This window comes from Lissotriton helveticus, chromosome 9 (genome assembly GCF_964261635.1).
Source record: "Lissotriton helveticus chromosome 9, aLisHel1.1, whole genome shotgun sequence".
NCBI lineage: Eukaryota > Metazoa > Chordata > Amphibia > Caudata > Salamandridae > Lissotriton > Lissotriton helveticus.
This window is the reverse complement of record NC_136070.1, coordinates 183,753,739-183,779,464: the sequence shown is the minus strand read 5'-3', so window position 1 is coordinate 183,779,464 and position 25,726 is coordinate 183,753,739. Positions and strand designations below refer to the sequence as shown.

At 44.8% G+C, this 25,726-nt stretch overlaps 1 protein-coding gene across 7 annotated transcripts in view; it reads left to right on the top strand.

Moving 5' to 3' along the window:
- NIN (ninein) overlaps positions 1-25,726 on the top strand; it is a 298,787-nt gene that overhangs the window by 17,332 nt on the left and 255,729 nt on the right. For all 7 annotated transcript variants that reach the window (XM_078659731.1, XM_078659730.1, XM_078659727.1 and 4 more), the window contains exon 2: positions 15,622-15,825. In XM_078659731.1, the coding sequence (XP_078515857.1) occupies positions 15,643-15,825 (183 nt within the window). In that variant the 5' untranslated portion in view covers positions 15,622-15,642. The remainder of the gene's footprint in view (positions 1-15,621; positions 15,826-25,726) is intronic.

Here is a 25,726-nt window from a genome sequence, read left to right as displayed (position 1 = left end):
TACCTGTGCAGTCGTTTTCATTTCTGCTTCTTGTTTTGGGAGTGGTGGTGGGGGTGGGATTAGTGGGATGATACCCATTAGGTCTGGAGTTAGCCAATATTATATATATGGTACTCTTGCTTATAAAAGCTTTCAGCAAGCCGCCTTAATCCATTTGTCTGTTATTGTATTATTCACATTTTTCATCCGCCTACTGTGGCATGGGCAATGGGTCCTCCACTCAAACCATTGGCTAATTTCACTAGTGATGGCAGTCTGCGTTGTCACAAGGGGGATATCCACACGCAAAGTAGTCCCTTTAAAACGAGGGACTGCTATGTTAATGTATACTTTTTCTTAGACCGAATAAATGGTTTTGCTTTTAAGCATTTTTTTGGGATAGATTTACAATTTTGCGCACAATAAATGTATGCAAAAAACATAACCGCACAAGCATCGACATAGCCATAAGGCTTGCAGACCTATGTGCTGTGCCAGAGCACATTTTTCTGTAGATGGGGAGACAGATGAAGTTGCCCCCATTTTTGGAGATTCTTAACTTATAGGTTCCTAGTATTAAGTTGTCTAGTGAAGAGCCAAGCACATCGTTGGCGTAAGAACTATTGCAAGAGGGGAAGTGTGGGTCTCCTATCAAGATTCCCTGCACGCCCTGCTTCTTATGAGTAATAGATATGATCTCACCACCTCTCAGTTGGAAACTAATGTACCCATCCTGGGCCTGTGCACAGCCACTCTGTTTCTACTGAGATACGCTGAGGTCATGCGCCACCAGACATGTGCAGAGCCTCTCTGTCACTGTTGAGATACGCTGAGACCACGCACCACCAGCCCATCCGTTTTCTTTCTCTATGCCCCCTTTCTCCACCCTATTCCCACCTCCCTTCCTACACCCTATTCCCACCTCCCTTCCTATTTTCAGAGCTCACATACCCTGGTCTCTTGCATCCCATTTTTCATTGTCCTTCTCTTGCATTGTTCAGTTCTATCTGTTTAAGCAATTAAAATAACATTGCAACGCTTTTTGATCCATCGTTGAATTGTCCTCCTGACATTGTTCGAAGTGACTTTGCATGTTCGGATCCTACTGATTTCAGTAGAAAAAGAGTGCGCAATCTACACCCATTTTATACGTGTTCACATGAATGTGAAACCATTTAATGGCTTTTCAATGGCCAGCATAATCTATAAGGGTACAAAAATGACATTCTTTGTGTGTATACAGAGGCAGGGTTGATAATTTAGCCACCACCTGGAATGCTGAGTGGTAGTTGCGGACGAGCAGTCCCATGAGCCAGGCAGACAGGGATGTTCTGTTATTGCAAACGGTGTAGATTTCATGTGTTCTTTGTGATAGTGGCTGGGGCAAACATTAGAAAAGGGACACCTCACGTTTTTATTATTTCATGTTGGTGCCCTAACTGATAGACTGCTGTATTTTAGCATTTATTGAGATACGGTTGCTGCAGTATTCTCATGTTAATCTTGTGTGCAGTGCTACTGGCGAAGCATCTCGTTTAACTGTGGCTAGTAGAGCATTTTCCTCAAATAAAGGTTTTTAGAAGGATTAAAGATTTCTTCAGTAGTTTACATATTTGTGTTTTCTGTTGGCATGTGCTGCAGAATGGTTAAAGAATGCACACTAAAAGACCATTTCAGGTGAAAGGTAGAACTATTCAAAGGGCTTTCAGCTTCTTAAATGTAAAATTGGGAGTGCGCAGCATAAGAAATAAGCATTTGCAAAGCCAATAAATCACACCTGTGAGACGTGCAGGCTTTGATAATGATATTTGGCCACACATTGCAGCAATGTGGATACTGGGCAGCTGCACTAATATTCATTTTTAAAAAGTGCTTTGATGTGTTTGCCGCGTCCTTTTGAAGGGGCGCCTCTACAAAATGAGGGGTGTCTTCTTTTTTTTTTTTTTTTTTTCTTTTTATTTACCAATCCAAGATGGGCTGGTAAATAAAAGAATTTTAAAAAGGTGAATAAAACAATTTTAAAAAGCATTACAACAGAGCTGCTACATCATTTTGTAAGCCTGCACCTGCATACGCCTACAAAATGAGGCAGTTTTTTTTTCTTTAACCAATCAGAGATGGGTTGGTAATTTTAAAAAAGTAACGCCAAAAAGTGTTTTTTGTTGTTGTTCTCAAAAGTGCTTTAAAAAACACAAACAAATGATGATGTGGGTTGGGGGTAGGGAGCAAACTGAGGGCAAATCTTTATGGCGGGCATAGAGAAGAGTACAGGGGAGAGGGGACAATATGGAGCTCTGCGTGGGGATAGAAAAGGGCACGAGAGAGTAATGTGGAGCACTTGGTGGGGGCAGAGGACAATGTGGAGAGATGGGAGAGAAGCACATAGACGATAGAACAGCATGAAGCACTGGACATGGGCAGAGAAGCACTCCAGAAAGGCAGCCGTAAAGCATATGCACTCTCATTGGGTGCTTTACAAAAAAGAAAATGGCGTTCCTGAAAAGCGAGCATTCTTGGAAAACTCAAAGGAGCCAGTCAGAGATATGGTAAACAGGCTATGTTCCCAGGACAGACAAATACATGCTGGACAGGCTAAAACAAAGCCAGTAAATAGGAGTGACAAAACACAAAGCCAATGGTAAGCAAAGGCAGGGATTGGTTTCTAAGTAAGTTTTCGTCATGTCCCCAATATGTCTGTGCAATCACACAGCTTCATTGTCTGCTTGCTTGGCTGCGACCTAAAAAAAAAATCTCCTTTACACTTTCAGAGAAGCAATTTTAGCGAACCATCCTAAATTGACTAGGAAAGTATTTTGTTAACTTCGGAGTAATGCAAGATGCATTTGCTTATATTTTTGATCTCCCTCGCAGATCCTGGGCTCCAAAAGGAGTGAGTGAAGCACAAAGAAAAATTAATACTGTCAGAACTGTAACCTTGCTCGGCTACCCCACCCCCCTGGCCTTTTTCACCACAGAATGTACCTAAAAATCAGTAACATTCAAGACCAATATCCCCACTCTATTTCCTAAAGCAAAGCACACTAGCCAACCTGGCACTACTCCATTGCAGGACAAAGTCATTACAAAGACTGGCCTAGATAGTCCAGTAAGGCTTTTGCTGAGTTTACCATGACCATCTACTTTCGGGTGCACTGAGGCTTCTATTCCTTTCCATTAGGGCTGTCTTTCAGTTCATCGTATGGGGAATCGCAGCTAGGAAAATTATCCACCTGTCCTCTCCCCATTTTACCAGCTTTTTTCTGTAAGGCAGTCCTCATAGTCTGCTCTCTGAATTCAGGTGATTAAACACCATTACAGTGGTGGCCACAGCTTCAGGTTCAGTGTACTTTGTAATCTGGAAAGCCTTCACCCCATGTCTGAGGATAACCCCTGCTGCACATCTCCAAGTCTAGATAAGTGCTGAAAGCCCTGCAGGGAGAGCCTCATCCTTAACCTCGGCTGGATTTCCCAAAACTCTGATTTTGGCTTTTGTACAGAAATTGTCATGGATTTCAATGCTCTCTAAGCATCACCAGGGTGCCTGCTACCTTGGTCTCCATCAGCGTTGCTCCTTCTAGTTACTGGTTCATTTCCATAGAGTGACCCTGCAATGTTTGCAGTCAATCCTGTGAGAGAGATTCTCCCACGTCCTTTTAACTTTAACTGCAGCTTTGATTGTACTGCTTTTATTCCTCCCAGTCACTGCTTGCAGCAGCATTTTGTCCCCTTGCATCATTGCTGACTCATCTTCCTGAGAACCAGATTGATTTCCGCTGTTGTTCTTAGGAGCTGTGCATTCAAGGTTAAAAAAATTCTCTTTACTCTTCTTTTTCACTGCAGTAGTGTTTGTGAACTGACAGCTCAATATTAACGAGGTGTGATGAGGCTTCCCAAAGTTGTATGCCTATTGGTGGTCTGCCGCAAGTCCAGTACCTGCATGTGTCCAAAAGGGGCGGTCAACACAACAGAATTTTCGATGGTACAGGTACAGTCCTGCTGTGGCCTAAGTGGAAAATGAGCACTGCCTGCCAGTTGTTGGGAATGCCATACCTTCGCCAGGTCATACCCACACCCCAGCAGCCTTTCTCAGTTCCAAGTTATGTCCTCTGCGGCTCTGTTTATTGCTGTGGCTCTCCTAAAGTCCTTGCACAGCGGGGCTAACTCCCAGCACTTGAGTTGCACCACTTGCCTCCCCCTCTTCTCACTTGGGGAGCAGCTAACTGGAGATAGTCACCGTCTGATGAAGCCACCATCGGGCAGGAAACACGGGCACATCTTGTGCGTCTCTGAAGTGCAGCACGGGAGCAGACTGTGGGCACTCTTATGGCTCAGCCCAGCGCCAGACCCAGCGTGTTGTACAGAAGGGGTGCTCATTGGTCTTTACTTTCATATAGGGCATGGCTGCTTTTTTTAGCCTAGAAAAGACAAGGGACCAATTGGGGGTTCCAAAGAGTGTAGCCACCTTTGGATGTAGTGCATACTACTGAAGGGTTATGTTATAGTTCGCTTGGGTGACTTCCCTGCTGCTCAGCTGGTGTATTCAGGTTAGAGTATACTAGTGCTGTGCCCAGCTGGTGTTACTGTTTCCAACCTAAAGTTGTCAAATTTAGAAGGATGATAAGCTGCGTCACCCATGCTAGTGTTCATGCTTGTGATTTATAGATCAGAGAGCTGTAAAGTTACTGAGTCTCCTGGGCAGAATGGGGCGAGGGGTGATTTCAGGACAGCTGGACGTGTTCCTCTTCTAATGCTACGAGGTGGCGGCCAAAGCCAGGATTTTATTTTCTGACAGCTATGTTTAGCAGATAAAGCCATATTAGGAACAGCATATTCCAGACCAGTTTCCTTGAAAATACAATTTAATCAAGAACCTTAGTATCATTTCTTAAATTGAAGTCAAGCAGGACTACATCATAGAAAATCTCACCAGGTTAATTCAATCTTTTGCCGTCCATCTACCATCTTTCTTTCCGAGTGTTGCATTTCCCCCAACTCTACTAAAAGTGCTCTGAGAACAAGGGCTTGATAGTGTCCGCATGCCAGGCAGATGTTTCTAAAATAGTATATATATTTAACGTTTTTAACAAACTGGAAGTCCAATCTAGTCAAAGTGGTTGCCACTTTGCATTGTTCCACGGGGATAGGGGGCCTGGTTTGGGGCCCCCAAAGTCCCTTTTCATGGCGCTCGGACCACCATGAAAGGCTGGGGGAAAAGACATATTAATCCCAATGGCGGTCTCGAGGCATGCACCGCCGCCATTCAAGGACTGCGATTCCGACTACCACCCCTGTGGCATTGTAGATCTCTTGGAGGCGGCGGTCCCCCCTGATGGTTTCGGTCTGACCACCTGCATCACAATGTGGCAGTCGGCCCGAAGGACTGCCTATCGGTGAGACCGCCAGCAACGACCTTTCGGTGGCGGTCATGCCGACCTAGTAATGAGGCCCTTAGTTACGTTCAACACCACAGCCTAAAAGGATACTCAGTCAAACTTTAGGTGGGATCAGTGAAGGCGGATCTCCTCGACAAGCAATTCCTAAGCATTATTCTTCACTTTGACTACCTATGAGTGTCCTTTGACACAGACCGAATCCAGACTTGTTGATGTCGAACACATCCTTCTTGAAAAACAAAAAAAGAACATGTATTGGACATGTTGGTGTAAGGTACATACTTATCGAAAATTTTCGATTACAGCGGATCTGTTTCACACTTATTAATGAACTTTTTCTATGGAAGTGAAATTTTGTGATTAATATCTGTCAGTTTTGGAACAGGCTTTTTCAACTGCATAGTACTGAGGTGCACCCAACACCACTGGCTCGACAAGAGAGCAGTTTAGCAGATGTGTTGCTCAGTACATACAGTATACATACTGCTGGAGGCAACTTCGTTCCTCTAGTGCTGGCTTACTGCTGGTTTCAAGATTTAAACGCGCCAGGTCAGGAGGGAGGGCATTCAATGTGGTGGGTGCCCGCCTATGGAATGAACTTCCGCTGAATCTCAGACAAAGGGACACCTTGTTAGAATTTCGAAAGAGATTAAAAACCTGGCTCTTTCCGAAAGTTTAAATCTCCCCTCCTACCTACCTTGGCCTGACCTTCTGTCCCACTCCTGTCACCCATTTCAGCCGAAAGCGCCAGGATACCCGTAGGGTGACACTACGCGCTATATAAGTGTCAAATCATCATCATACTGCACTGTCTAGATCTTTATCATCCAAGTGAATTCAGTTACTGACCTAGGGTTTAGTGTTACATCCTACAGATGCGTGGCTCCATCACTTAAAGGCAAGGACTCTTTTCAGAAATGTTCATGCCCTAGCGAACCAGACCCCTCCACAAAAGCGATGCAATTTTTGGAGAATAAAACTTAAACGTATCTGAGTATAGATTTGTGAGTGCAAAAATAGTTAGAACTACCATGTATTTGCGAAGCCCATCCCTATTGTGGATATTGTTGTATGCCTAATATTGTTATGTTTTCATTTTGAAGCCTTCTGTAAAGGGGGCTTATACAGGAGGAGGTGAATGCACCTGCACAGTCCTCTGATTCGGACTTGGCTGCTCCTGATGACACGTAGGCAGGGCTCGAGTCGGGGAACCACGTGGGTGGAGGGCGTCCCCCCACTTATTTTACCGGGAGCTCGATAACTATAAACTGCAACTGAGTGCAAGCCACCTTTCCTGACGTCGCTTCCTTTTGTGACGTCAGCGTCCCCCCCCCCACTTTTTTTTAGGACTTGTGCCCTGCACGTAGGACATACACACCCTTGTACATAGGCAGGAGATGCAGGGTAGAAGCTGGGAGCATTGATTAGAGCCCTGGAGGTTAGGGGAGTGAAGATCTGGTACACCGTGGGGATATAGCGAGTGGGGCAAACGTTGTTTCCTCTTTAACGTTCCTCCCTCCCCTCTTCTCCTTTACTTCCCTCTGCCCTGAAGGGTCGTCCCTTTGATCCCCAAAATAGCGTCAGTCAATAGAGTATGGAGGTTTCGCAGCTAACAGACCCCTGGTAGTTCGTTACAAGTTAAAGTTTTAGGTTAATTGTGCTGTAGCACGGAGTTGATTTTTTTTAATTTATTTTTTTATTTTTTAGGATTCATTTTCTTTATTTTTAGTGAGGTACATCATTTGTTTTACATCTTGGCTGACTACACACATGACAGACGAAATGTGCTACTTGCTGGACGTTATATTCAACAATAATGAGCACTGTCATTCCCGAAATATATACTCCTTATTGGAGAACGTAAATTGGAGAGCGGTTTATGGATGGTTGTGCAACATTAGGAAAAGGATTCCCCCAAGAAGTTATTGGTTGGGAGAAAGAAACGGATTGGATAGAAGGGGTGAATTACCTGCATGTATGATTATTGTAACGAGTTGCATCCAAATATGTATATTATACAACGTACTTTTCTTACCATGGAACTGTAAACGTTTTGAGTATAAGTCTTGCTATATATCTAAATGCCAATAAAAAAGATATTTAAAAAAAATACAGGAGGAGGTGATAGTACTTCAAATTAAAAGGGTAGAATATAGCAGAATATCGTTTACCAAAAGTACGTCGAAATCAAAGTCATCAGCGTTTGCATAGACATTTATAGAGCAGCTTTGTGTGATGGTGGTGCCAGATATATCTATCCTCAACCTTAATCTATGGTGCTAGGGTGGGTCAATGATGGCCAAGATGCCTGAGCTTCCTTTCATTGAAATAACAAACCTAATCAGATTTCAGCCTGATAATCCCACGGAAAATGGGCTTGTGAGCTACAAAAATGTAAACTTGAAAAAGAACACATTTTAGCTCAACAGCCTACCATAGCCATGATGTCCAATGGATAGTATGTTGCTCCATTCTCTTCTTGAAATTTTTTCCAGAAGGTTCAGATACAGTGAGCACCTGTCACTCCAATATTGCTCATCTTGCAAGGATTGAAGGCTTGTTGCATTTGCTGTACTAAACAACCGTTTTCTGTTTTGTTCGATGAAGTTTGAGGCTGGAGATGGACCGCGATGTCTCATTCCTTGTTCACTTTTTCTAGTTGTGTTATCTGTGGCCATTAGGACCCTGAGCAGATGGATGCTCCTAGCACAGGGGCCCGCTCCAGGCGGACCCTGGGGGCAGGAAGTGGAAGACAACAGAGGTCTTCATACTACAGGTTGGCGTAGGAACAGCATGATGGGAGCTAAGTTCCCTCAGAAGTATGAAAACAAAAATTCCCATTAGAACTGATGCTGTTGCTTTGATCACGATTTACACTTCAAACGCTTTGCTCGTTGTGGTTTGGCATTGATCACTTGCAATTGATTTTAACGCTGATCTTGCCACCTAATAGCAATGTAGGTATTTGCTTGTGTTTTTTTGATCGATGAGCCCTTTGCCTGAAGCATGGAGGATCGAATCTATCTTCAGAAGGCTCAGTTTTACTCTGTTTAAAGTTGGTGTAAAACTATTTTCGCAGCAGCATGCATTAAAATCATTTGCTTCATTGGACAAGAATGTAAATAAAATAAAAAAGCTGAAAGAATTTATTTTGGCGAACAAAAAATCCCTAATGACTCTTCAGTATTGAAGCAGGGTTGCAGTCATGCCTCAGATTTTTTTTTTCTTTTTCTAACTGCCTAACGATGCAAGCTGACGCACAAAATTAATGGCTTCCAAACATTCCTTTGTTTATTGTGCATTACCTCAGTGGATACTTGACTGTACCAGTGATTATTTGCATCGCCAGAGCTCTTCTTTCCGCTCACTACCTCCGTGTTTAAGAAGCCTCGTTTTTCCAAACCAATGACTTTGACATTCTTTTTTTTCTGTTTAATTTTGTAAATTGATTCCATCTTAAGGCTAATGACCTCCAAATGTTTGTATTCCACTTTGTGATGTGGCCCACACTTCTCTTTGTATGGTGAGCAGCCTTTTTTAAAACATTAAACATATGCACTGGCTTCCAGTTAGGCAGAGAATAAATAGAATGTTATGTCATGTGCAAAGGCTAACATGATGCTTGTGCCAATTTGTGGAACTGAGGAATTGATTAGGAGCCTGTTCCACAAAATACGTTTAGTGAACAAGTGCAACTTACTCTGAATTGGGTGTGACCTACTCCTGAAATTCCGGGAGGTCTGTTTCCAGCAGATGGGGTCAGTTTCTGAGTCTGATAGGAGGAGGTATTGTGGTGCAGCGCTTTATGGGTCATACATATAATTTTTAAGTGGATCCTTACCTCCTTCGGGTAACCATTTCAGTGATTGGAGTGAAATAATCACTTTTTATATTCAGTAATGAGCATAGCTGCTGCATTCACTTAGGCTTCAGCTGTGTAAATGAGATTTTTGTGGGGCCTTCAAGGGTAGCACTACTGTAATCTAATTTCGATAACACAAGAGCTTGAACTGAGGTTTTGAGGTCTGCCAAGGGGAGGAAAGGTTTTAGTTTCCTTTGGATATGCAATTGATGGTTAGCTCCTCTTGTGGCGGCGCTGATGTCTTTGCGTGGAAAGGGCTTTATCCAAGGGTATACCTAGTGATTTAGCATAGTCCATGATGTTTAGGGTACAATTCAAGGCAGTAAGATGTGGGAGCCAGTCTTTGATATTAGGGGCGATTGTGGTTGGTGTGATCAATATGAATTCTGTTTTTTGGGCGTTCAGTTTGAGGTGGTTACAAGTCAGCCGATGTTGCGTTTTTGTTGAAGTGTTATTGAGGATATTGATGTCATCAGGAGAGGTGACTTTCATATAGAGTTGAGTGTTGTCCGCAGACACATTGTAGGAGATGTGGGCGAGTTTGAGAATTTCAGTTTTCTGGCATGCCTTAGTATTTTTATATTTTTTTTACTCTTATTCAGATTAAAAAACAGAGTACATCTTTATTGAGTGTTAAGATACATGGTCACTGTAACTCAGTTACATGTTGGTTATAATGGTGCTCGTGACTTGTGGTTTTAGGCAAGGTCTCTGCCTATCCAGACGACATAAGCTCTTAAATTTCGCTTCAGCGGTTACAGTCCAGATGTGCAGTTTACCTGCCTACTGCAGAACAACCAGGAGATGAAAATGCCAGTTTGGTCTTAGAAGTACTGTTTCTGAGCCACATTAGAAAAATGAATATTTTGTTCTGTGATTGGGAAGGGTGGCTTTAAGTGGCCCTGCAGATAGACCGCGCAGTGCTTCCAAGAACGGCAAACTTTATAATGACTGAGTTAAGGTCTATAATGTGACCCTGTCTCAGATTTGGTTTACATCTCCATCATTTTTTAGTTATTTGAACAAAAAGTAACATACTCTGATTCTTTTCAAACCAGATTGGACTTTACTACTTATAATACCCCTATAGTTAAAAAAAGGAAAAGCTTTTCCATAGTACTTTTTAGGTTTCACCAGCGACAAATCTATTGTTTTTAATATACACTTAAAAGAGACTTAATCCTGCCTCCTCTCTTTCCTAACTTCTCATTGGTTTCTGTGCATGCCACTTACCTTTCTCCATTTCTATTGGTTGTAGCATACTTTGCTGCATTTACCAATACTTGTTCCTCACCTACTTCCCTTGTCAGTTTCCAGTCGCCGAAATACTGTTAACAACTGCTTTGGTGGAACTATTTTTCCATAAAGTTTCGCCTTTTATTCTTGCATATTTATACAACTATTTATCACCCGGAGAAATGAAGTGATTTGCACTGAATCACAGGATGTTGCACGGCGCTGCCGAAACTCGAACCGGGATTCCCAGCTCTTGAGTCAGCAGCTCTTGCCGCTGCACCACATCCTCTTCACTACTGTGTTATCTGTCAGAGAGCTCCTTCCTTCTCCCGGACGATGATTGATGAAAACAGCTCTTTATTCATTACATAGGCGAAACCAATGCATTGCCAATGCTTGTTAGATTTGGTGTTAGCCAAGTCCTTTTGATTATACTAAAATTATGCCCATAATATACTCAATTCGAGGGACTTTCATCCAGTCCTCTTCATTCATTGGTTTGTTTTTGTGTCATTCATTTTCTCCAACTCAGTACAGCATACATGATAGGGTTGTGGGTCTGCACACTTCAGCCAATGGCTAACTTTACTTTGGGGGAGGGGCATTCTGCCCTCACACAAAGCACATCTGCACATGCAGTAGTCCCTTTCAATTCCAGGTACTACTGTGGCAATGTGTGCTTTTTCTTACCATAAATAGTTTTGTTTTTAGACCGTTTTTCCCCCCTAATATTCTTGAGGGCCTGCAGCTCCTCCAACAATGAAGATGCACCATATTCATGACAAACGAGCATTGGCAAGGCCAATAGGCCACACGTTTTCAAGAGCTATGGGCTTTGTCAATGTGTTTTAGCCACATTGTACACCAGCATGGCTGCTGTTCAGCTTGGCTAAAAGTTAGAGGCTTAGAGGAGTGAGTGGTGGAGTGAAGGGTCGTAGCGTAGCGTAGAGTGGAGTGTAGTAATGTAGTGTGTGATTGAGTGGAGTGTGGTAGAGTGGAGGCGTAGAGTGGAGGGGCGTGCAGCACAATGGTGGAGAGTGGAGCATGCATGGTGTGGTAGTGTACTGTCATTACAGGCAGCACATTTTCAATTCAAAATGACCTTTACATGTGCACAGACATTCAGTTTTACTGATAAAACTATACAGCGCACAAAGGTTAATGTGTGAAAATGGCATCACCTAGTGGGTCCTAGTCTATTGATTTTGTTTTGACCATATTAAAGTATTTTTTTACAACACACATCAGAATTACAACAGAAATATGCTTTGTGCTTTAACAATTCTGAAATATTTGTACAGTTAATTTGCAGACATTTAAATGTTGTGTGCTAGAAAAAAGCCTTTCCCTTCACAGTCCCAGAATATCAGATAGCCGCTCACTTTGAAGTCAGAGAAAGAAAAGTAAACATTAAGCTCCTGCAAAGACTGAGCATGACATTTGACCTCCGTCTTTAAATGCACTACAAATGTGACCAGATCAGAGTGAAATGTAAAGGTCTATTTACAGAAAGCGAGTACTTGAGGAAGAATACAGTAAACAGGGTATGCTCCGCGGGTGGGGGTGTGTGGACATAGTTGTGATGAACCGCTGAAAACAAATGAAACCAGCAAAAAGAAAGCAAGCAAATTGGAGTAACAAAGCAAATGGTAAGCAATGGGCGGAATGTATTCTTAGATCAGCTTTCAGAATGTCCCCAACAAGTCTGTAACAAATCAGACCGCTGCATTGTCTGGTAGGCTTCGCTCGAAAAAAGCACTGGCAAAGCCAAATGGCAGACAACCTAAGCCTAATTGTCTTTTCCATTGCTTGTTTAAAGCATTTATTTTATTTATTTATGCTTTTTTATATAGCGCAGGCATTACCCAAAGATGCCAAACTTCTTTACAATAGACATAGATATTTAGGTCTAGAATTACAATCTAGTAGTTTACAATGAACATGGATTGTTACATAAGATCTAAATAAAATCATTACAGAAGGCACAGAATTACGATTTTTTGTGACGTAGGTGATATGAGTTGCAGCAGAAACAAGTAAAACATTAAAAAAGTGAAACTACCAAAGGGTTACCCACGCGGGTGTTGAGCCTGAATTTGCAAGAGTGTTATTTTGCAGCATTTGCAAGGTGCGCATTTATTTTGTGACTGTGATCTTTCTGCAGTTGGGCGGTGCAGCTGTCCAGCTTGCGTGGCTGCAGTGTTCGGAAGCACCGCCCGCCCTGGTAGTTTGCGGGCGCAGCGGAGGGCTTCCCTGGGGTGCCTAGCGTCCAAATGGACCCTCTTTGAAGTGCGCCCCGGGTTTAATGGCCCCCAGTCCAGTTTTGAGGCCTCTGCGCTGTTGCCTCAGTTGTGCAGATCACAGCGTGTGCCCCATTGAAGTGCTGTTGTTGCAAGTGTTGGGCGCTTTATTGTCACCGTGTTTCCAAATGTGTTGTCAGCCGCACCAGGGAACCTCAGGCGTCTGGAAAACCATCTCTGAAAGTACTGCGGAAATGTCAACGTTGTACTAGTCGACCCTAGAGCTCGCTCCGCAAATCCCGCAGACTTATAAAGTCATGTTCTTTCGGAGGCTGCGGCCCCCGGCTACAAATCCATGACTTAGACCGATCTGAGGCCTCTTCCCAGAATCCTGTGCGGTAACAACCTTGAAGCCTGACCTAGGCCTCCAGGCAGGGTGCGTTTAGATACGTCTAGGGTTGTTTGGGCCTGTCGGCTCTATTTCTAGACTGCCGCTCTTGGGGAGAGCCCTTGGTAACCAAGGAAACAGGATGCACAGCCCAGGTGACGACACGAACTGCACACGCCTGCCTGTTGTGTTTTATTTGTTCTTCTCTGTGTCATTTGAAAATATGGCACTAGCTAGATACAAATTCATGTGTTTTTTCCGTATCTATTACATGTTTTATGTGTCCTGGTGGCACGGATTATTGGTGATGTCGAGTCACCTCCAGTGACTCTTCCCTTATCACTCCGCAGCACTGCCAATTTGCTTGCTTTTAGAAAGGGACTTAAAACCTGGTTGTTCTGTCTTTAGTTTTCTGTTTTCTTTTTGCCGGTCTTATTTCCTGTTGTGTTATGTGTTAGCTGCTGACCTGTTGGTCTGAAAGCGCCGGGACACTCCTTTGGAGTAGCTGAGCGCTATACAAAACCTCCCTATAACATAACATAACATAATACACCTCCTCCTTATCACGGTTGTGGGCTTCACTCCTGAGTTGTGTTCTCGTCCAGCCGCGATGCCTTCTCTCAGTCTCACTGAAGTTTTGTCCTGTTTAGAATTCATCCTTTGAATTCACTTTAAGGGTCATAAAGCCGAGACTATTGCCTGTCTACCGCGGTAAGATTGCCCAGGGCAAAAAGAGTGCGACCACTCAACACAAACTGTATGTGTTTTGTGTAGAGGTCGGTGAGCCAGCAGATTTGCACACAGAGCCCAGCCAAGGGCCCAGAGTGGGGACGAAGAGCCGAGCCACGCAAATCGGAATTCTAAAAAGTGTGTTTATTCAACTAGCAGGAGCATTTCACTTTAGGGAATTAGACTGTATAACTGCATTCGGTGGCATTTTTTGAAGAGATAGTGCAGGGAGAGGGCATGGATATTTTTTTATTCACCTTTAGAACCTAACCGTGATTCAGTTGGTGAACCAAGAGGCACGTCTGCTGTTGTGTATCCCACGGGTGGCCTGTGTTGTTATTTTGGATTAAACATTACTAAGTCCATTAAAACATTTGCAAGTTCTGTTGTTATACAGCACACATCCTGAATCAGGCGCGCAACACCCATGGGCCTCAAAGGGCTTCAATCCCCCCCCCTCGTGTGTGACAGCCCGGGATGAGACACTTCCGGGCCCGCTCACATCCGCACCCGAGCACTTCACAGGTCTTTAAAAGACTTGGTACATGTTAATAGGGCTTTGTTGTTGTTTCACCCCTTCTGATAGCCCCTGCAGCTCTACTCTGCCGATTGTCTAAAGATTCAGCAACCCCCCCGAAATTTTTTCTTAGATCCACCCCCCCACCCCCAGATTTGACTCAAGTTGCGCCTCTGTCCTGAATTGATGTATTTCAGGGTTCTTTCAGGGGTGGTGATAAATGAAAGGGCGGTACTGTGAAATAAGTAAACTGCCTAGAATCATACAGTTTGGTTAAGCAGGGAAAGCCAGGATTTCTTGCAGGTTATCTGGTTATGCAACTCGACCACAAATGGGTATTTATCGCTCCCATTTTACATCGGAGGTTAATGATTTGTCTTCAATTCTTTGAAGACCTGCAGTTGGTGAACACTGGTGAATAGAAGTATAACATTACAAATCAAGTTGAAATAAAAGTTATTTCTAGAACATGGTGACTACGGTAATAAGGAGGCAGCAGAAACCACATGAAGGCCTGGCCTCCTTTTGACTGGAGGTTCCAGGAGGGTCTCGAGCCTTTAGCGGCTCTCCCACCTCTAGTGTTATTTGGTAATATCATTTATGTAGCGCTTTATACTGCTGACAAGGCGCTGAAGTGCATTAGCAGACAGGTGGCAGTCTACGCCATGGAGTGTGCTAGGTTGGAAGGCTGTTGAATTGCAGTGTGTTTGTGTTGGTCGTGTTTTGGTGTTGTGCCTAATGACCAAAGTAATACACTTATCTTGTCACCTGTAGCATCGTCTGCGTGTAGGGGCGCATGCATGGAAGGGTGAGAGGTAGCACACCTGAGCATCATATTTTTGAGTCCGATTAGATGGCTGTGGGAGTGTCAGGGGAGTTTTTTGCTGGCGTTCGTGACAGTGCGTTGCACTTCTCTGTCTTGCTGGTGCGATTTATGAGCTGGGGTCGTGCAATGAACAAGCAGTATTAATCTCTTTGCCGTCCAATTCCTTCCAAGATAGCCAATGAATGCTGGACACTTTTTATGTTTGCAGCTTCTAGTCCGAACTGTAAAAAATGTTTTTAAAAAAAATCTGTCCTATTTGACTTTGCTATGTTGCAACACCCAGAGGATATGTGGAAACTTCCTCCTTTGTTTCAGCGGATGACACCTTAATCTCCGGTCACTTCCAACTAGTAAAGAAAATATACTAAAATGTATGTGTCCTTTATGTTGACTGTTCGTTTTCAGCGATCCTGTGAAGTGACTGCTTTTTGTCCTCTCCGTTCTTCCGTAGGTGGCTCTGCTGTGCTATGGGATGGATGAGGCGGAGCAGGACCAGTACGAGGCCCGGCTCAAGGAGCTCTTCGACAGCTTCGACTCCACGGGCACCGGGTCGCTCGGGCAGGAGGAGCTGACGGACCTCTGCCACATGCTGCAGCTGCAGGAGGTGGCGCCCACGCTGCAGCACGCGCTCCTTCAAGACAACCTCCTGGGCAGGGTGAGCGAGGCCTGCAGGCTGCGGTTACTGCGCCAAGGCGTGGAGGGGAGGGGCTACAGCAAATAGATTGCCTTCAGGGCGCTAGGTGTAACCTTGACATCATTCTTTCCTTGTTTACAAAAGTATACGTGCATCTTAGTAAGAGTGGCTTATCTTATGGGTATTTGTAAAGCGCTTTTTCACCTGCAAGGTTGTCCTGGCACTGAGCAAATGTGAATGAATGAATGAATTATTTATTTGTGTGGTTAGTTCAAAGCATTACAATAATATAAGAAAAACACCGCATTTAAAAATGACAAAATTAGAATCAAGAAATCTAAAAGCGAGTCTATATACACAACAATTGTTTGCACTGAGCAAATGTGTGTGCTTAGCCATTCCTGTGTTTTGGTTGGTTAATTGAAAATCCGTGTCTTTAACTGCTTTTCGAATTCAAGACGAGAGGAGGTGGCTCTGATGTGGAGTGGGAGGTCAATCCATGCTGTAAGAGTGGCGTAACACCACGCCCGTCGTCCTGATCCGTGTAGGCATACGATGTGTGCGAGCAGGAGTCCTGGAGGGCGGAGGAGTCTGGGTGGTTAGTGGAAGGAGATGTGACTGTCCAGGTAGGTTGGAGCCTGAATCGTGTAGTGCCTTGAATGTGTGTGTTTGTGAGGAGATTGACTTGAGAGCATTTGTGTATTGGGGCCAGTGTAGTTCCCCGAGTTGTGGTGTGATGTGAGTTCTGTGTGGGAGGTGAGGATGAGTCTCTCTGCCGACATCTGGACGTTTTGTAGTGAGTTGCTTGGTCACAGGGCACAAGTCCTAAATAAAGAAGTGGGGGGACGCTCACAGACAGGAAGTGACGTCACGACCGGAAGTGACGTCACAAAAGGCAAAAACCTGTTAAAATAGGTATGTGTTGTAGCGCTTTTGCGCAGGGGGCACGGCGTCCATCCATTGGTTGCAACGGCGAACCTGGTAGGTGAAGGGGCGTGGTGACCGGCGTGGTGTCCTGCAGCAGTCCGAGAAACTTCTGATTTCAGCCATCCACCTGCGCGCACCTATTTTGTAAGGGTGGACGCGGTTTTGATTGTAAATGGTGGACGGCTTTTTGATTGAGCAGGGTGGACGGCGTCCACCCTGCAAAACCCTCGAAAATAAGTGGGGGGATGCCGTCCACCCGCGTGGTACCCCGACTCGTGCCCTGCTTGGTCATCCCAGCATACATGGCGTTACCTTTGCCCAACTTCTGGTGACCAGGATTTGAGTGGCAGTTTTTCTAGTGTTGTTTGAGATCCATTTGAAGACCTTCCTCTGCATCTTCAGGGTGTGGGCAGGATGCAGTGATAGTGTGGACTTGTACATTCATGTCCAGTTTGCTGTAGATTATTCTGAGGTTCTTCGAGTGGTTCCTGGGTGTGGGTTTGAGTTCAGCTTGCTACCATTTCGAGGCCCATGATGCGGTGTTCCTGCTGAAGATAACTACTTCGGTCTTGTTGGAGACAGCAACCTTCCCGGAGAGCTTGAAGCTCGCCGAGATCAACGCCTTACTCAAGAAACCCAAGGCGGACCCCAAGGACCTCCAGAACTTCCGGCCCATCTTCCTGCTTCCGTTCCCGGCAAAGGTCATCGAGAAGACCGTCAACGAACAACTGACCCGCTACCTCGAGAAGAACAACATCCTGGACCCTTCCCAGTCCGGGTTCCGCAGCAACCACAGCACCAAGACTGCCCTCATCGCCGCAACCGATGACATCAAGTCCCTGCTGGACAACGGAGAAACGGCGGCCCTCATCCTCCTGGACCTGTCAGCCACCTTCGACACGGTCTGTCACCACACACTACGAACACGCCTCCACAACGCTGGCATCCAAGAGAAGGCCCTGGACTGGACCACCTCCTTCCTCTCCGGCAGAACACACAGCGTCCGCCTTCCCCCCCCTTCCGCTCCGAAGCCACCGAGATCATCTGCGGCGTACCCCAGGGCTCATCCCTCAGCCCAACCCTGTTTAACATCTACATGGCACCGCTCGCCCACGTCGCCCGTCGGCATGACCTCAACATCCTCTCCTATGCCGATGACACCCAGCTGATACTCTCCCTCACCAAGGACCCCCACACCGCCAAAACCAACCTTCACAAAGGAATGAAGGCCGTTGCTGAATGGATGAGGAACAGCCGACTGAAGCTGAACTCTGACAAGACGGAGGTCCTCATCCTCTGATCCAACCCTTCGGCCTGGGACGAATCCTGGTGGCCGACCGCACTGGGAACCGCTCCAACACCCACCGACCACGCACGCAACCTAGGGGTCATCCTCGACTCCACCCTCTCCATGACTAAACAGGTCAACACCGTCTCCTCCTCCTGCTTCAACACCCTCCGCATGCTCCGTAGAATCTACAAGTGGATCCCCACTGAAACGAGAAGAACAGTCACCCAGGCCCTTGTCAGCAGCAGGTTGGACTATGGAAACGCCCTCTACGCAGGAGCCTCGGCCAAACTCCTGAGACAGCTCCAACGTATCCAGAACGCATCTGCACGCCTGATCCTCGACATCCCTCGCTGCAGCCACATCACACCCCACCTGAGAGACCTGCACTGGCTCCCGGTCAACAAGAGGATAACCTTCAAGCTCCTCACCCACGCACACAAGGCACTCCACATCACCGGACCAACGTACCTCAACAGACGACTCAGCTTCTGCACCCCCACTCGCCAGCTCCGCTCTGCTCACCTCGCCACAGTCCCCCGCTTCCGAAGAGCGACCTCAGGCGGCAGATCGTTCTCCCACCTCGCTGCCAAGACCTGGAACACCCTCCCCATCCACCTACGGCAGACCCAAGACCTGCTGACCTTCAGAAAACTCCTCAAGATCTGGCTTTTTGAGCAGTAGCCGCATCCCCCGCCCCAGCGCCTTGAGACCCTCACGGGTGAGTAGTGCGCTTTACAAATGGTATGATTGATTGATTGATTGGTGTACTTGACGGTTGGCATTCATCCAGTTGGTTACTTTGATGATAAAGGCGGTGAACTTTTTTTCTATTGAAGGTCTTATCCGAGAGGGAGTATGAGCTGCGTGTCGTCTGTGTAGGAGAGGATGTTGATGTCTTGTGCACGGATGGGCGTGTCCAGAGGGATCATGTATGGGTTGAAGAGGGTGGGGCAAAGCCATGAACCTTGAGGCACTCCACAGATGAGCTGGTTGGCTTCTGAGGAGTAAGGAGGTAGGCTGAAAGCTTATGTTCTGTCCGTTAAGAAGAAGCAGATCCAGTGGAAAGCGGGTCCTTGGATACCAATCTTGTGTAGGCGCCTGATTAGAGTTGGGTGTTAGACCGTGTCAAATGCTGCAGGGAAGTCCAGGAGACTAAGTGCTGCCTTCTCTCCACTGTCGAACATCCTGCAGATGTCGTCTGTAGCGGCAATGAGTGCGGTTTCTGTACTGTGGTTGGGCCTGAACCCTGACTGCATAGGGTCGAAGAGCTGGTGGTTTCTGAGGTGGTCTGTGAGGGGTTGGTTGATTAGATGTTCTAAGACCTTTGCCAGGAATGGTAGGAGGATGATGGGCATGTAGTTCGCAAACGTGGCTGGGTCAGTAGATGGTTTCTTGAGCAGGGGCATGACAGTGACATGTTTCCAGGTGTCTAGGAATGTGGCTTAGTCAATGGAAGCATTGAGGATGGGTGTTAGTGCTTCGCTGATCGGTAGGAATCTTTTGGTGAAAGCGTGGCTGGTGGCAAGGGTCAGAGAGCCCCTGAGTGGATGGTTTTCATGGTAGTAGCGATTTAGAATGTAGAGACAGCAGGCCATGATGTCTGGGTTTATTGCGTGTAGTAGGGTCCCATCTCTGCTCATGAAGGCACTAGAAGCCTGCAGTTTTCTGTTACCTTCCCGTTTTAGATGCCCTACCTTTCCTACACTTAAATGCTTATTTCTATTAATATAATGGATCTGATTGGACATTGAGTTTGAGCTGACACTAACCTCGTACAACATCTGAGTACCAGAGTGCCAGAGCGCCTGCCAGGTCCTGGAGGAAGGCTGGAGTTCTCACTGTAGCTGCTCTTGAGCAGTAAGTGTACACGGAGAGTAGGATGGAGTACAGTAGTACTCGCTGTAGTGGGACACCAGTGCAAAATATAAGTTCTGACCATGCCATGCAAATGGCACAGTCCTCACTGACTGCGCCAGGACCCAGAGAGAGGCCTTAAGGATGCACACTCTGATACAACTGCAGATTCACCATAAGTGACAAGCGGAAGTTTTGCTGAAAGCAGTCACAGGGTGTAGGTCCAGATAACCAATGCATTTTGCTCCCAAATCATTTGCATGGCTTTCGAACTTCTGTTTCTTTTTCGCTATTTTTGGGACATTGTGTTTGTCCCTTCAAGTGTAAATAAATGCTATCAACATGCTAAAAGCAACAACTGTTTCTTTGGCTTGGAGTTTTGGGTAGAGACTGTCTGCAAATAAAGGATACCTCAGCAGAACCAAAGTCCAAGTCAAAACCATGAAGATTTATTACAGGAGGCAAATAGTAGTTAGTCAAATTTAAATCAACCCTAATACTGAATCAAATAATGCAAATGCATGTAATTAATAAGAGATCTATTCCCAAAGCAAGTAATTAGCCAGAACCAAGGCATAGTTCAGCAAGAGAACTAGCATAATATCTGCTCAAATGGTTTAAACATTAAGTCAAAAGACAGACTATTGTAGGTCCTGCACAGTGCAAAAAGCAAGAAAAGCCTAAGGATAGACAGACTGCTGTGGAGTCTGACTTTGAGAAAGGGACAAGTGTCAGGTAGTGAAAGCCTGACACTCAAAACAGTGAGATCTTAAGCTGTCCTAATAAAGTTACATACACATAATCTAATAGCTTTTCAAGAAATTGTGATGCATCACATAAGAAGCAAAAGGGAACACCTACTTTCATGCATTATTATGATGAAAGCGTACATAGGAAGTTACTTGACATTTGTGGAACAAATAAAAACAATAGACAGTACAAATGAGGAACGGTTCTTGTAGCAGGTTTTGGCAGAGACCCTTGTATTTGTTATAAAAAAAAATACAGAAATATTCTGTACACGGCCTCCTTCTTGAGTAAAATCAATGTATTACATTTTAGCTCGACAAGTAAACAGTACCATGACATTAATTCTATTTCACGTATTTTCTGAAATTGAAAGACTGAAGTGAAACATGCACATAGAAAGCTTGTTAATGTAATTATAAAAGCACAATTATTTCCTGAAACTGGGAAATGAATGTCCATGCAGACTGACTGGCTGCAGTCCTATTTAACTAAAGTTCAATTATGGTAACTAAACCTATTTAAACTAAGGATTATTTTGTTTTAACTAAAAACGAACTCGCAGTAGTTTGTGGAATATTTGCTTGTAATTCCTGTCTGTGGTTTCTCTTATTCTTTTTGATACCCCTGTGATTATTGGTGCATTTCTATTATTATTTCAATGCTCCGCAGAGTGGTTGGTGGCTCCAGTCACATTTTGTTTACATTGATAGGTCATTCTCTCCATGCACATTCTTGTTGGTGGCTTCAAGATTCTCAGCAGACAAAGCCACCACTGTGACAATCCTATTGCTTTCTCTGTTAACATCCGATTGTAAACACGCCATTACACAGTCAGTTTTTAAAACCGGTTTGGATACTTTTAATGTATTTTAGGGATATGTATTCTTGTGAGATGAACGGCCCTTTAAAGATCCATGCCTCTTTCTTATTTGCTAAACTGTACCTGAGCCAACACTGCGTAGCACACATAGGAGAACTTGTTTCATTTATGTTCTGTTAAATAGGGCGGGCCCTGATTTGAGGTTACTGACAAACCTATAAGTGACCTAAATGTTGGCCCTTCCTTTAGTTCACTGCCGTGAAATAAGTTATTGCATTACCTTTACCTAGATTAGTGACAATGGACATATTTTACCTTGATTCCCACATATCATTTGTAAAGACTATCGTAGCCAAACTGAGCACAGTCTTAACAGTTCAATGGGGAGAGGCCAATTGCCATAGGTAATAAGAGGCGACTCTTCAGGTAGTGAGGTCACAGCCTTGCTGGAAATGGAAACACATCTGTTTTACAACTAATGGTTCATATCGTTGCTGTTGGAAAACTGGAGGATTGTGTCCTGTCATCTACATAGGAATATTTTATACAGCTCCATCTCGGACACTGTTTTGGTTTAAATTCTCGTATTTGGAAGATATGAAATTGAATTGTTGTATATATGCTTTGATGAAGCTTAGATCTGTGTTTGACCATCCAGCCACAAGCTGAGATCATAGCATGGCTACTAGTCCTTTTATTCCATCCTAAATCAATGTAACAGGCACCAGGTTAGAGTGAGCAATGCATTATTAAATGTTCTGTATTATGTGATTTGCACATAAGAGCTATATAATTGATATTTGGAAAAAAGTGCATAGTTTATTATAGTGAAAGTGGGATCGTGTGCATTGTATTACTGTTGTGGTGTGTATGTTCAGATTATTCCTGGCAGCGTTTTAGATCCAATTTAGAGCATAGCAAACCAGCTCCCTTGGACCATCCACACCCACCCAAACAATGACCACCAATCTGTTACCTTTGACTGAGGAGACTCCCTGAGTAGCTAATGCAGCATTGAAGGAGTAAATCTTGGACATCTTCCAATTTAATCAGTATTGGAGACCAAGTGTGCTCCATCGTGTATCCTTCTCAAGACTAAAGTGGGCACAGGCGGAGGAGGGAAAAAGCACCATGTTCAACCACATTGTTGATATATCCGAAATAATATATTGATTAGTAATCACAAAAGTGAGGGTGCTGGGGTACAAGATCGCCCTGCTTTTCAGCTTTCAATTTGCAGACCACATTTCCTCCTGGAAGGGACTAGCCAATGAATGAGATCACGGTGCATCTCCAAACCCAAGCAGTCATCCTAAGACAAGACACGTCTCGAATGAATGTCTGTTGGTGATTGCTGGCGATGCTGGGCTGGTTAAAGAGAACCGTTTTTTTTCTCTACCCAGGATGGCCCCTTTGAGGGTAGGTGGACCGTTGCCCATCCGTCCCCTCACAACAAATAGTATGAGGATTCCGTCCAGCCTGCACTTCACATGTCCCATTTGTGGCACATCCAGCCAGTTCTTGCTTTTTACCAATAGCGCATTGAATTCTTGATATTAAAGCATTGTGTATGACCTCGTTAGCGGGATCTCAAGAATCCCAGCATGCAAAGTGCATCGGTTCTAGAAGCCAGGCCAGCGTGAAGGTGTCCTACATCAATGAGACGGCCTGGCACATGTGTACTGCAAATAAATGGAATTTTTCGTGTCCATCGTATCTCCTGCTTTCTTCTTACTTTACAACTTCGTCTTTGACTGTTTTTTAAATACGCAACTATGTTCGAGCCACACGCCATCGCTGTTCCATGCCGGTAAACCTTGTTCACGCATTAAGAAAACCGAAGTGCAGCGACAACAACAAAGCTTGGTGCCTAGGCAGGTTTCCTTGGAGTCACTAGTAAACAATGGGTTTCATGTGACTCTCCTACATGTAGTTGGCACAAAATAGTGATTGTGAGACACCTTATGCTGGCAGTTATCACAAAAGCTGGCAGCAGTTGTTTATTTAATAAGCGGGTGTGGGGCTTTAACTTTCATACTGAAAGAAGTATGTTGTGTGGAATGCATGGACCACTGCCTCTGGAGACTTGTCTCGTAAGGGCTGTCTGCAGGCTATTGTGGCTCATGTTTGAGGATGAAGACATTAACTCTTGGCAGCCAGCACCATGTTTACTTACTACCTAAGCTGAAGATGTTGACAACCAATACTCTACAGATATTCTTTTCATCCTGCCTGAGGTCGGCGTTCCTTAATGTTGCTCAATTCCCAAGTTGGTACCTCCTTGTGCTTTGTATTTGTTTGCACAACAATTAAATTGCACAGAAATTGCAGGTTCAAAACTGAGGTTACTTTCTCTCTTTTCTTTTTGTTGCTTTTTTGTTTTGTTTCTTTTCAGCTTGCCCCACCCCCTAATTTTTCCTCATTGCTAAAACCGCTTTCACCCATTGAGATTTAGGAGCCTGGTGGGGTTGTCTCAACTATGTCCTGCCAGGCGTTGGATATGGCATCCCTCCTGCCAGTCCATTGAAATGTCATCAACCGTATTATGAGCGATTCACCAAGGGTCCCCTTTACTCAATCGTGCAAAACCAAATAAAAGCTGTAGCTGTGTTGTGGGATGGATGACTAATGTCGGGCAGTGAAAGATAGAGTATCCAGTTTTTTTTTAGGGTAGTTGTAGCAATTGTGCTTGCTTCCCAGCTGTGGAAACCTATAAAGAGTAGGGCATGTCTGGTTCTAAATGCTCCTCTCAAATGTAGGCTGCAATTCTGTATTGGGGCAATGTCTCACAAGAACACCAGCGGATACACTACAAGTAATTCAGTTAGTACAGGAGTGTCATTATTGGTGTGCTCCACTCCTGGGAGGGCTTGTGTGGGGAGAGCACATTGTACCTGGTAGCAGTAAACTGTCTCTTTACCTGTCCGTCAGTAGTGGGACCTTGATGCTTCTTAGGCCCTACCGATTTTTCCCCACATCCGCATATGTGCTCAAAAGATTAGAACATTTTGGGGCAGAAAGGGGGTGATAAAGATGTGGCAACTCTACACTTAAACATTAATTGTGGTGTGACAACGTTCATATTAAAATAACGATTTTACGTGTTCTTTTTGATTGATTCGAGGCTCTACATTTTTCACCACCACCATAGTGTTTTGGGGCACTTTCATCAGCACCATGCAAAGAGGGCACAATAATAGGGTGTCTTCCCAATAAGAGTCTTTATACCCTAGGATGCCTGCCTCCACCCTAAGTGGAGGAAGCATCCCTAAATGGAAAGTGCTTGGTCTCTTCTATTTTGATTGTCTGTGCTTCTGCTCTTATTTTTATTTTGGCTCCGTAATCGCGCCTCACTGTTCCAAAAGAAAGGACCTACATTTGTTCCCTCTTTCATGATCACAGCAGAACAAAGTACCTTTAGTAGAATTGCGTATCCTGGCTGGGTGCAGGTGGAGTGGTTCTGCACTTGGTGCACAGCAACCCTGGAGGTGTGCAAGATGTGCACTGTACAAATCTCCATTTGAGCATCTGTTTCCACCAAACACGGAGTGAGAGGGGCAACCATGGCTCTTGAAGGAAGCTTTGGGGTGTCTGCACCCATACAGAGACCTCAAAGCTATTTCAGCAGACCGGTGCAGTTGTTAGATTTTGCACAGCCAGGTTACCTAGCCTGGCCATTATCACCAGTTCGGCCCCAGCGACCAATTAGCTTGGTTTGGGAATTATTCAAAAAGACATTGGGACTCCCTCTTTGGTAGCCAAATGTACTATATTCTGTGTGCCCCACCCCAATTATATGTATCAACTAGGGGTTTATTTAATTATAGGTTTCCAGGACCTTCCCCATTTGAAAGAACGAGTGCTTCACTCGTGCCCTCACATTTCGTATTCTAGAAGTGACCGTGCAGTCTCTGATATCTGCTGCTGCTCTCCCCACTTGCTTATACACTCCTTTGACTTCCCATACCTCCACGTCCTGACATGAATCTTCCCCACTGTGTATTCTAGCAGGAAGAAGAGGTTCAACCCTTAGAGCAGTAGCTCTGAAGAGTTTGGGTGCCTTCGATCTAATGGGTCTTGTAAGAGCTTTTCTAGCATACTCATGGGAGCCAAAGGGCTTCTACTGACCACGCTGTTTGCCTGCTTTAGTCTACAGGGTGCAGGGCCAGCAGCAATGCCTAGCAAAAGGCCTTGCTCTTTCTTTGTAATTAGGGACCAATCGTGTTCTCCAGATCGTTTCAAAATCTTTATTTCGGCATTACGCCATAAAAGAACAATTT